At 44.9% G+C, this 12858-nt stretch overlaps 1 protein-coding gene across 2 annotated transcripts in view; it reads left to right on the top strand.

Annotated features, from left to right (window-relative positions):
- Window positions 1–808: 808 nt before the first annotated feature.
- The window catches only part of RSPO3 (R-spondin 3), a 64570-nt gene continuing 52520 nt past the window's right edge, over window positions 809–12858 (top strand). The window contains exons 1-2 of one of the 2 annotated variants that reach the window (XM_064649576.1): window positions 809–934; window positions 1881–2026. In XM_064649576.1, the coding sequence (XP_064505646.1) occupies window positions 933–934; window positions 1881–2026 (148 nt within the window). In that variant the 5' untranslated portion in view covers window positions 809–932. Of the gene's footprint in view, window positions 935–1880; window positions 2027–2077; window positions 2359–12858 lie in introns of those variants that run through there. The other variant, XM_064649577.1, reaches the window with a different exon arrangement.

Raw genomic sequence — 12858 nt, 5'->3', positions numbered from 1 at the left:
CCACAGTCTTGTTTATTTATGTCACTCGCCTGGCTTCCTCAGATATTTACACACACACACACACACACTAGCACACGAGAAGTCTCAATCTCCAACAAAATAAAACATCGAGACAAATGTACTTTCTTCATGTCGGGGTAGCCCCTAGTTTTGTCTGCTGAATGATTTTTATTTTATGCCTCTCTGGCAATCCCACCCCATCCGGCTCAAGTATCCTGGATTAGAAAGGCTTTCCCCGGAGTCCTTTTCAAAGGGAGCCTCCCACAGACCTTTAAATCCCGCACATTTTATGGTACAGATATATAACAGCTCTGAGAGGGGCAGCGGGGGGAGAGACTGAGGAAAACAGTTACAATTAAAGTGGCTGCTCCTCACATCACTGGGGTTCTTGATGCAGTCAGCGCCGATTTACACGGCTCACTCTCTCGTCCCAGAGATAGGCTTGGATAAGATAAGGACTGAGATAAGAAGGGAAGCAAGAAAGCGCTCAGTGAAGTCGCCAGTTTTGCCTTGAATCAGCCTCACCTCCCCCTTTGTAGCCTTCCCCTTCACCCCGAAAATAAACCCTTGCCGGAGGAAAGAAACGCGATACTCTTCTGTCAAACAGGCAGCCTAGCCTCGCCGAGGTGCAGCTGAGCTGTGCCCTCGGTGCCGGGCTCTGCCGAGGGTCCCGATGGCACCGGCGGCAGGCTGCTGGGTTCACCCGCGGGCGCACGACTCCGCTCGGTCCCAGCCCGGGGCCGGCCTCGTGCCTTGCCTGCCGCCAGCCGGCCGTGGGGACGGCCCCCGGCCCCGGCAGGACACGCGGATTTACTCTGTCTCGTCCCGCCAGAGAAGGCACCTCGAAAAACCCCTGTCCCGTGGGGGAAGTCCACAATGGAGAAAATTCCTCACCTCCCCTCTCCCATCTCCCCATCTCCATTTCAAGCAGGATGTAAGTAGATTCAGGGAAGAGGGGGGTGCTGCGCTGTGTCCCCCTCCGCAAGGAAGGGGCTAAGCACCCCGCCCCGTCCCCCTGGCGAGTGGGGGGGCTCCTCCCCACGGAGGCACCGGGGCGCGGGGGGCAGCGGCACCTCCGCGGTGACCTCCGGAAGACCGGCAGCGGAGGGGAGGCGAGTGGAGACCTCCAGGCGGGGGTTGCCAGCGAGGCTGCAGAGCCCTGCCGCCCGCGGGCCCCGCCGCTGGAGGATGCTCGGGAGCCCGTACCCCGAGAGGGCTCGGCCGGGCACGGAGAGCCTCCCCCCGCCGTGCCGGGGCGCTGGGGCTCTGCTCCTCCCGGCCCGCCCCACCTCGAGGCCTCTCCCCCGGGGCCTCCTCACGAGCAGCTCCCGCATGAAGTCCGGAGGCTCCTGGTCGGCGGGCGGGAGAGCCGGGGGGGCCCGGCCCACCTGCGCCCGGCGGCTGGCGGTGCCCGCGGCGCACAGCGCGGCTGCTCCGGAGCGGCGGCGGCGGGGCTGGGTCCTCCCTCTGCCCCCCCGCCGCTCCCGCCCTCGCACACTCCTCTCCCACCGCCATCCATCCATCCGTCCTGTCGGCACCTCGCCCGCCCGGCGCACACACGGGCGCGCACAGCCGCACGCACCCCGGCGCCCGCACAACATGCTGCCGGCCACCGGTCCGGCATGGACCCCGGCGGCGGCTGCTCGGCTCCTCTCCGCTGCTGACTGCACTCTGAGGTTTGCGGCAGGTAGCGGGCCAGACTGCTGGAAAGTGCAATAGGAAAAGCGAAGGGGAAGGGGAAAAAAAAAAAAAAAGGGAAGAAAAAAAAAAAAAGGCAAAAGCCATCAAGCCGGCCAAGCCCAGCTTTGGATCTCAGTGCAGGTATTTCTGCTGCTGTGTTCATCCCTTGCCGCCTACCACCCCTTATTTCTTTTTTTAAGGAAAGGAAAAAAAGACGAAAAGGAGAAGTCGAACTCTCAAAGGGTTACTATGCAATTGCGACTGATTTCTTGGTTTTTTATCACTTTGAACTTTATGGAATACATTGGCAGCCAGCACGCCTCCAGGGTACGGCGACAGGGAAGAAGTAAGTGCGAAGAGATTTATACTTTGATAACTTCTGCTTCCTCTCTTTGTGCTGTTCACCTGTCCGGGGAGTTCTGTGCCCCCGGTGCCCGGGCGAGTGCCCTGGGGAAACAAATTCCGCGCCCGCGGCGCGGCCGAGCGGATTTGCGGGCAGTTTCATTCAATTGGAGGGATGAAAGCGATTTTTGACCTCTTTCTGCTCTTCTTTCTCACCTCACCGGGATGAACAGCGCGGGCCCTGGGAAGACCTGAGTTTGGTCCTTTACATTTTAATGTCTGGTAAAGGGGAACGTCCTTTCTTTTCCCTAAAGGGAAAAAGCGATGACACGACAGGTAACTTTTTGCCGGTATGCCCCAAGCGCCTTTCTCCATCCCGGTCAAGAAGCCCCCACCCCAAGAACCAGCAGTACAGATTATGACTATAGGTTAAGCCTGGCGCCTGGCGATGCGGAGTGGGAGGGTGGGTTGTCGCGGCGCTGTCCGGCCCTTTGGCTTCCAGCCTCCACTTGCCACTAGTCACCCATCGCCACTGTCCTGGGACTGTGGCCCCCGAATTTTTAGGTTTTTATTTTTTATTTTTTTTTATTTTACTCGCATGGAATGAAGTGGGTTCTTCTCTTCTAATTTAACCGATCCCTGTCCATCGCCGCCTGGGTCAGGGGCGAAGGCAGGAGGGGGACGGGGGATCGAAGGGTGCGGGGCAGCACCCAGGGTACTGGCAGCAACTCCCAGGGAGCTGTCGCCCCGAGGAGGCGAGGAAAGTCCCCCCGTCATCGGGGAGGGAAGAACAAGGAGGCAGGAGCGAGTGGCCCCCTCGGGAAGGCGCTGTCCAGGTCGCGGGGCGCTGCCACGGGCGGGCGGCTTGGGGCTCCGGCGTGGGGCTCCGGCGCGGGCCCGGATCCGCAGTGACCACCCCTCGGGCAAGGCCACAGGGCAGAGCTCTGCCAGTGCGCCGCAAGGAGCCGCGGGCGCAGCGGGATGCGGCAGCAGGGCCTCCGAGACCTGCCCCCGACCCGGCCTCGCCACCCCGCCTGCTTCGGACCCGTCGCCGTTTCTGGGGAGGAGGCGTTTTCTGCGCACCTACCGCGGAGAGGCTGCTCATGCCTGTCCGCTCTCCCTGACAGCTGCAGACACCGAGGAAATGTCATAAAACACAACAGCCTGCATTTAATCAGCGAGAAGTAACTGAGTTACTTCCTCAGGGAGGGGAGGTACTATTATTTTAATTTTCTCTCGCTCAGCCTTCGCTCCCTTGCCCTGCTTGGCACGGCTGGCCCTTGAAAGCCTCCTTTGTATAGTTTGCCTCCTGCAAACAAGGTTTGATTCACCTAAAGTGCCCCTAAAGCGGAGCTGAGGACGAGAGAGACCGGGGCTCCAGCCCTCCGATCCCCACGGCCGCGCAGCGAGGGAGCACTAAGGGCTAAGTAAAACATGTCAGGGCATCCGATTTATTATCTTTGGCAAGGGGGAGCTCCGCAGCTTCCATCACTTCCCACCCACTTCTTTAAACCCTGGCAACCGGGGGCCCGCAAGCTGCGGCTGCCCCCTACCCCCAGCCGTGGGGGTACCCCGACAGGCGCGGCGGAGAAGTTCAGCCCCGGGTCGGGGGCACGGTAGGGGTCGGGGGGCAGGATCCCCCGCAGGGCGAGGGTCGAGGAGCTGGCCCCCCTCCGCCCGTACTTGCTCCGGCACTTGGTGCGCGGCGCGCCGGGCCAGCGCCGGGCCGGCGGCGACCTCTGCTGTCCCGTGCTCGGCGGGCAGCCCCGGCTGCAGGTGCTCGGCTCCCATCGGCACGGCACGGCACGGGCGATGCCCTGCTTTTGGCCGGGGAAGGCAGGTCTTCCTCCTGCCCCCGGCCGCTCTCAATGCTGGGTGCGGTGCAGCCGCCTCTTCCTAGGATCGGGGCAGACGCGGTGTAATCTCCAGGCGAGCGCCGTTCTGAGACACCCTGCAAAGCAGCGTAACTTTCGGGAAATAGAGGCAGCAGTGTTGGCCGCGGGTATTTAGCCGGTTGGGACAACGTTAAGGAGATACCGAGTGCTTGCTCGAAGTTTTATGGTTAAAATGCAAGAGTTAAGGTAAATTCACAGCAGAGCTGAAAAATCACAGCTAGAGAGTCAGGATGGAAATCTGGCTTGTTATTTTGGCAGTGAAGACAAAAAGCCTTTCAGAACACCTCACCTGGCCATGGTGTACATCAGTCCACTGACTGAGGTCTTCAAATCCAACTGGTTGTAAAACATGCTTTGGTGTAACTAGCGGTTACTCGGCCTGAAGCAAGAATTAGAGAGTGAATGTTTATGAAAGTTATTGTAAACGTGGTTACAATCACTTGCACTGATCCTTTTGGCTTTAAAAATCCATAAATTGCTTTTAGTGAATAGTACAACTTGGAATAAATTACAGTGTGTGGATAAAGAAGGCACCTGTCAAATTCATCTACTACATGGAAGAGTTTCTCTGGATTTCTGTGTTTTTTGCTCAGATAGTCTCCTTTAACCAGAAATCATAAACTCATGTTTTCAAATATCTATTTAACCTGTGTATTTTTAAATACAGTACAAACCACTTGCCATCAAGCAATCAACGAGCCCATGTTACTTCATTTTGCTTACTGTCCAAGTCCTCCATTCCATGTATTGTATTGTAGACTCACACATTTTAGCATAAAGAAATAACAAAGTCTGGACTGAGTAATTCAGAATATGCTATGCCAGACTCTCTGATGATATAAATCAAAGTTCATTTGTTAAATTTCCCCATCAGAAGGATCTGGTGTTGAAGCATTGCTTATTTTGTACCTATTGCCAAAGTAGTCTTTACTATGAGACATGTCTAATCTGCAATGCTTTCACTCTCCATACTTCTACTGAAATTTCTAGTTGGAGAATCCTAAATCTCTATCTCATGACCTGTTGTAAAGACATAGTTGGCTGTGCAGAGATTAAACACCCCTGAAGTCAAGAACAGAGTGCAAGCAGAGGATCAGGTCCATAATTAAACATAGTACAAGATCAATAAAAGTTCAAAAGCAAACATATCATTATCAAAGAGATTTGTGGATTTGTTCTGATAAGAGCAATTAAGTTTAATAAAGTTGCTTGTTTGAGTCCTACAAGCCAAAGTAAAATGAAGCTGAGTATAGAGTAGCATACCAGTGAATAAGAAATTCTATGCATCTACCAGTGGTTAAAATTTGCTTAGAAAAAAAGTAGGATTAAGTCAGTAGTTCAAAAATATTTTGGGTCTGCCACCACCAGCCCCCAAAACTTAGTATTGACAGTTAGGTATCTTTCTCATTGACCTTCTAATGGACGGAAATGAAGTATTATTAGCTACGGGTCTGTGAATGACCGACAGATCATTTGCCATGACCCTATGGACTACCAGTGAGCCACAGACTAAATTTGGAAATCTCTAGAATAAGCAAGGTGATAGAAAATTCTATACTTCTATCACAACTCCTACATCTGGGACTAAAACAATTTGTATGACTCTGGAAGTGCAATTTGGATGTAGAGCTCCCATGATTATTGGTAGCCCATCTGATGTTTTTCCTCCTGCCTTTTGCTGTAACGGCACATTTGGGATACCTAGCCTTCCTCCCTTCCTTCCTTCCTTCCTGCCTGCCTGCCTGCCTGCTTGCCTGCCTGCCAGCCATTTCTCCTCTGTCCATTCCTCTGCCGATGCGAGACTGCAGGTCTTCCAGCATCTGCTTCTGGTCACAATCAAGAGTGGAGGGTTCCACTCTGCAAACACTCTGACTCTCTGGCTTGGTTTGCATTCAACTACTTAAAACTCAAAATGAAGGAGATGTGTAAGAGTCCATTTGTAAAATAACTATATAAATTAAAACAAAACCAGGAAAGTACTGACAAAACACAAGCTGGTGAAATTGTATCTTCAGTCCTTTAATACTCTCGTGGAGGGTGCAATTCACGTGGAGGTAAAATGTCAACAAGAAAAGAGGAATTACATTATTAATTAAAATAACACTGCATTTTGGAAGCAATTTTTTTTATAGTTCACCATCTATATATATTATTCATATCTACATGTATACTAAGAGTTGACACGGCACAGATGGCAATGCTGCACAGTCTATATATAAGAGAGGTGCTCTTATCAACTTTTTAAAAAAGGAATAATTTGGTGTCTCATTGCAACAGTTTAAAGTAGAAGTTAGCCAAGCAAGCAGCCATCAAGCAGACCCCTTGGGCAGGATTGAATTACTCAGTATTAGTTCTCTTTCAAAATGTGTGCATGCTGATGATAATTTTTTTCTGTGATGTCTTCATATTAGTATTCTCAGGGTAAATACTTTGCTGGTGACCAGTGCATCTTTTTTTTTTTTTTTTTTTTTTTGCAATGAAACTATATTTCTAATTTTTGGATGAGAACATGTTTGTTTTGACATAGACAGCAAAATTCCTATTGCAGTCATTAGGAACAAAAGCAGACAGAGAGCTGTTTCATTATTATTGTCATAAACTGTGAGTGTATCTTGTTGTAACAATATCTTAAATAATTAAATATCAGAAAATCACTACCCACTGCTGAAAGCTTTAGAAGCATGATAGGTATAGACTACTTGTGTTGTTATTTTATTTTAATAACTCTGTATGTATGTAGATCTGTGCCTGATCATACTACCATAAGGTGGAACAATATGTGTTATTATCTCAAGAGTTTAAAGGACATTACAGATCAGTTCCCATTCCGTACCTGACAGGGTGATAATTACAAATTTTGTTCTTGTCGGCTGCTGAAGACATTTCTTATTCTATATAAAATTCATATTAGACTCCAAATACATATATTACCACAATTTTTCAAAGGCATTGATGTAGGATGGTATATCAGCAAATACATGAAATGTCCAATTTCACTTTGCAGGCAGAATAAAATATTGCTGTTATTAATGAAATGTTTTTAGAGCTTGAACCTGCCTCCTTTGCTTTCAGTGGAGAAAGTCCCATTGACTTCACTGGAGCTGGTGTGGGGGTTTTTTTCAGGACCTCAGTATACAGTTTGAGTTCGGAAGAATCCCTATGCTAGAGTACTTGCAAAATTGTATGCTCCAAATACAATTATATAGGGTAAAACAATGCCCTTTACCTTTCAAAATTGTAATACATAGCCTGTTTGGGAGGCAGTTTCTTTCTTAATCATATGAAAAGTACAGCTATTTTTCTACTTTCACCTATTGAGCCAACTGAAGTTAATCAAGTTAACTCGTGAGATTAATTTCTTTCGAGCTTTGCCATTAGTGTATCAAGCCTTTGCAAATCCCCGTTCTGCTGTTTCTTCTTGCCGTAAATTTTTCACTGAAGACAATGAAAGTTATACCTGATAAAATCTGAGCTAGGACTCAAAAATCAGACTTACTCTTTTTCTCTTGCTTATAATGTTCATTTTGCTTTCTTGGTTAATAAAGCGAGTGTGCTGGCTTGACCACTGCACTTTATCACTAACATTAATAAGTTGTCTTTCATTTCATATTCAATCATTTATAGACAGTGACTACTAGCAACACTTCTCTGTTAAAACTACAGAGGTTCTTAAGAACCTTTTTCCTCCTTGAGTGAATTGTCCCTTTTGCTTGAAATTAAATTAAAAGTTGCGAAAGCTTGGTGGAGGAGATATAAAAGCTAATAAAAAATAATATTTTTGTCTCGCTTCTAATTTTGGAGTCTGAACTACTCAAAATCACTTTGCCAATTTTTTACCAAAATAATTCTGAATAAAGCAATGTTATCAGATGACAAAAGGCAGCTGAAACCATGTACATTTTTTACAAAAGTCTGTCTGTGTGCAATTACAACAAACAATGCCACAGATAAAAATACAGAATATTTATTAATGCAAAATATGTTGTGGTTCTCAAAAAAAAAAGAGACATGAGCTGCAACTTTTTTTATAAATAATTGAATAACTGAGTTTCTGATGACAGCAGAATGATTACAATGATATGCTTTGTCATAATAAAATCCAGCAGATTTTATTAATGAGTACTTTATTTTTGTTGCTAGTACAGAGCACTGCTATGAGCAGTGCTCCTTAAAAAGAAGGAACGATTGTACTGTGATTATACAATAGCTGACGAATAGACATTTTCGTGTGTTTCAATTTCTAGACTATAAGCTATCAACCTTGCATTTTAGAATAATGTGATTTACTCCTGTGATCAAAACTAGTACCCACTGAAGCAAAGGAGCCACAAAACATATCTCATTCCAACACTGCTGGCAAGAACTCAGCTATGGGGACCAGAGCTGACCTAGGAGAGCCTTTGGCTGTGGAAACAACACCAGGCTCCTGCCGGCTCCAAACAGCACCCTAGACTTGCATTGATAGTTTGGCTTTACAAAACAGAGTAATTAGGGGGAAGAACATAAAGGAATGATTATAGTAATACTTATAAATGAAAGTAAAACCCCTAACCACAGGTCTACACCAAGTTCTGGTAGTGCTGCTATAAACTTGATCATTTCAAGCTTCTTAATGTGTGTCAATTTTACATACTAACATGTTTCATGTTTAAAATTAAAAGGTCCTAGATGGGATTTCAGTTTGATATTTCCTGCAGGGTAAAGAAGATTTTGGGGCACTGTAAAATAACACAGGACTCACTGATGGATGTTGAAATAGTAACAATATGTGATTCCTGCAGTTTGCTGTAAAGTGCGAGGGCAAACACAGCAAGGCTCAGATCCAAGAACAGGATATAGGTGCCTAAGGTGTGTCTAGGACAGGATTTAAATATGAGTCGCTCACCTTCTGCTTAATTGCCACCTCATCCTTGACACATGGACATTTCTCGGATACTTTGTCATTTCTAACATGAGGTTTCAGTTTAATGACATTGAGCATCCACCTGGCATGGAAGGCTTCTGAGCTCACATACCTTCATGCAGAGACTTTTAAATTTTCTCTTAAAGAAACCCTACGTATAAAAAAAAAGGCAATATGTAAACTGACAAATAATAAAAATAACAATACAAACGTCCTCCATCGGGAGCACATGATATTGCCAATGATTGCTTACTGACATTGGAATATAGTCTTGTGCAGCTCTGCTCTCATACCCGGCCCCCCAAGCCCTTGCCTTTTCTGTGCAAACTAAAATGGGTGCGAGAAAATGACCTGAGATTACATGCAAATCCAGGTGATAAAAATCAGTTTATTAGAGTAGATCATCACAGATAGGCTAGAGTCATGCTACAGAGAAGAATTCATCTAGCTTAGATTTTCAATTCCTGGCCAAATATTTTAGCTGCTAAGTTTTTGGATACATTAAGGGCAGCAAGGCTGCTGCTCCCTTCTTGGTGTGTTTCAAACGAAAAGAGTGAAATCTCCTTTCTTTTGTTAAAGAGCATACTGGTTTGTGAGGCTGGGCAGTAGTGCCAGGGCACCTGAACCCCCTGGACATCCAGGATTTGATATAGTTTCTGAACTCAACATTTCATACTAAGCTGAGAATCCCTTGTTCAGTATGCTGGGTTTTGTCAGTCTCTTTTGAAGGCACCCAATTCTTCCCACCTGCTGAAAGGCAATTGAAATGTCTTGCTCAGGGCTGCCATCTGTATTTTGATGGAGGCCTCAATGGAGTGCATCACGACATTCAGAACAGCATAAATCCTTCACCAAGCACCAGCTCATCCATCCCACTTCTCTCCAAATAACTCAGTAGGTGCACAGCTTCACTGGTGATAGCGTTCTAGTGGGAAGTTACAGCTTAGGTAGGGCTTGAGATCTTTTTTCCAGCTTCCCTATAGATTGAGGCTCTGCTTCGGGGGAAGGAAGACAAGGTTCTTGTGTGAACCAGAAACGTAGGAGCAACCAGCTGGTGCAACAAGATTTCCATTGCATTTCTTGACTAACTTTTACAAACATCCACATGAACCAGAGTTACTAAAACCTGACACTTTAATATGTTTACAAACTTTACGTATGTTATCAGCACATACAATACTCCCAACAGGATTTATTACAGGTTTCTTTAGCAACAACATTTTTTATCATAACAGCTCAACTGGTCAGAGAGGGGAAAACAGCCAGTTTCTCCAGAGTGCACCTCCCACACACACTTGCCCAGCATTATTGCATTGCTTATTCATGAAGATTACAAACACCACTGTTGGCAAGTGTTTCATAACCTTGTTTCCTTTTCCTAGAATGTTCATAATTAATTTCACTTTTTTCTGTGCCACTGAATAATGAGTTGCTGGTGTTGTTTTACTTGCTGTAATGCTGACAAGTGAAGAACTAGCCCTCCAAAATAGAATCAAGTGTGAGCAAAGGCTATTTATTTAACATGGGAGTCAGAAGATGTTAAGTGCATGTATTTCGCAAACACACGCGGATGGATGAAGATTCCAGAAAGTATTAGTATAACACAGAACTAAAAATAATGAACTAAGATGAGATCTTGTACACGGCATGATGGCTGCAGATGTCATAAAATCTAATAGACAAGATCCTGAAGGCAGGGAAGGTAAATAAATGGCACAATTTCGTGTTTTGGAAAAAAAAAAAAAAAAACCACACACACAAAAACCCCAAAACGGTCTCTGTTTTGCAGTCCAAAACAAAGTCACACATTTGTCTTTTCTGTTTGTTTTATGAACAGTTGGGCAATTAAAAAGTTTCAGAGTTGAGGGTGTATTAAAAGGGAAAGGAGAATTCTGTATGAGAGTCTAGAATTTATAACTTGTTCTATGTCCTAGACAAGTATTTTTAAGACTAAGGCCCTGACTTTAAGAATGAAACATTTAAATGTGCTATTTAAGCTACCCATTAAGGGGAAGTTCAGTGGTGTGAGAATTTGTCAGTAGGATTCAGTTTTAAGCAAATGTCACGAAGGGGACATCCATGGCTGCTTAGGTCATATATTATTTCTGAAGAAAAGACCTAAGTGATTTTGAGGAACAGGTAAACATAAAAAGAAGTTCCCCTGGACAGATTGTGGACAAAATTATTTTCTTTTTCTCTGTTGACATCATTTTTTTATGCTAACAACCTACAAAATCAATATGATTTGAAAATGCTGATTCTTTTCCATGACTGGGCACCACCATTCTTTCATCTGAGTAATAAACTAAGATACTAATCCCGCTTTAAAGCCCCAGTTTCTTTCAAAAGTATGTCTTAGAACAAGCAAACTGTCACATTCCTGAGTTCAGTATATTTGAGGAAATAATCTAACAAATGGTGACATGTTATGGTTGTGTGGTCTCTTAGAGAGAGACCAGTCACTCCATGAATGTGAAAATTATGGAGGAGGTTTCAAATAGGCTTTCATTTATAAGTTATCTATTGTGCCTGGATACTCTGATGAACACAAGCCTTCTCAAGCTTTACAGAAATTAGAAGCACTGGCTGGGGAGTGACCAGAGTGGGAGGATCTTACTACTGTTTGCCAGGATCTGGCTAGCTACAAAGGAAACTGTGAACTGTACCCTGATTGGGGGTGCTGATGAGGATGGGCTGCTATTCACATCTTTTAGAAATCACATCATTTCCAGCTACCCAGTGAGCAGAGAAGTTCAATTCTCCCTCAGGATAAATCACACCTAACTCCAGATAAAATAGATTAATCAAAAGAGTAGTCTTCTCTTGTATTTCCATGCTTCTTTGATTTTGTAAGAGAGGAGGATTCTAACCATGACTACACTAAAAGACCAGCAAGAATTATGAAAGCCAATTCATAATACTTTCTGAAGACTTGCATAATTTCTTGAAAAATAAGTTATTCATGTATGGAACTTGCTGGTTCATCCTTCCAGCCTGGTTCCATGACTAACTGTGGTTACTGCTGGGAACACCAAAAAGAGACTGTGTTTTTCATCTGGAAGTATGCAGAGACCTTGGTCACATCTTGTTCAAAAGAGATCAGCCACGGAAATTGCAGTATTGCATATAAGAGAGCTTATTCAGAAGTAGCATCTTCCATTGCATACTCCTTGACTCTTATGTAAACCTTCAGCTTATGTAGTTCATTCCCTGCAACCCCTTAACTCTACAGCTGTAGTCCTAGAGTTGGAAGAACTCCTTTACACAGTCTATGCCCATGATCTGCTAAAAAGACCTTTTTGATCATCTGCATATATAACAGTTGAAAAAGGTGTCAGAAAACCACAAACCCACAAAAAATGCAGGGTGGTATTAAAAACTTTCCACAATATACTGACAAAATTAATAATTTTGATGGAAAATATAATATTTTATAAAATATAAAAATTAGAAAAAAACCCAAAAATTAAAAATAAAAATACAAATGCTCATACATTGTCATCTCTCCCTTTCTCCCCTACACATTAATATCTATATCTGTATATACACATTCATATACATACACAAAAATTCACTTAGACACAGGTAAGTATTAAAGGTTTTGATGTGTTCTTAAAGTATTTTCATTTAAAATATAGGTTAAATGGATACTGATAATCTCAGATAGAAGTTTTGTTTGAAATCACACAAAGTCCTTTAGTTCACCTGGAAACTCCATCTCTTCACCCACTGCCCTTATTGTCCATTTGGAAAACAAAATAATTAGTTTTGTGTGGGTTAAACCAAATCCTAAATTAAACAACAACAAAAAAATTGCATGGGAAGCCTGGTAGGTGACCCTCTTCTCTTTCTGATGAGCCTGGCATATTTCAAACTATACCAGAAAGTTACATGGACCCTTCCCTTTTTGGTTATAAAACATTTCTGGTTTTTCATATGACCTGTATCACTAGGCTGGAAATTGTATTCAGCCACTGAGAAGGAAAGCGATATTCCATAGGCTGTGCTCTGGGCAGGGAAAATCAGTGGCAACAGTGA

The sequence above is a fragment of the Pseudopipra pipra genome, chromosome 3, assembly GCF_036250125.1.
Source record: "Pseudopipra pipra isolate bDixPip1 chromosome 3, bDixPip1.hap1, whole genome shotgun sequence".
Lineage (NCBI taxonomy): Eukaryota > Metazoa > Chordata > Aves > Passeriformes > Pipridae > Pseudopipra > Pseudopipra pipra.
This window is presented reverse-complemented; position numbering and strand designations above follow the sequence as displayed.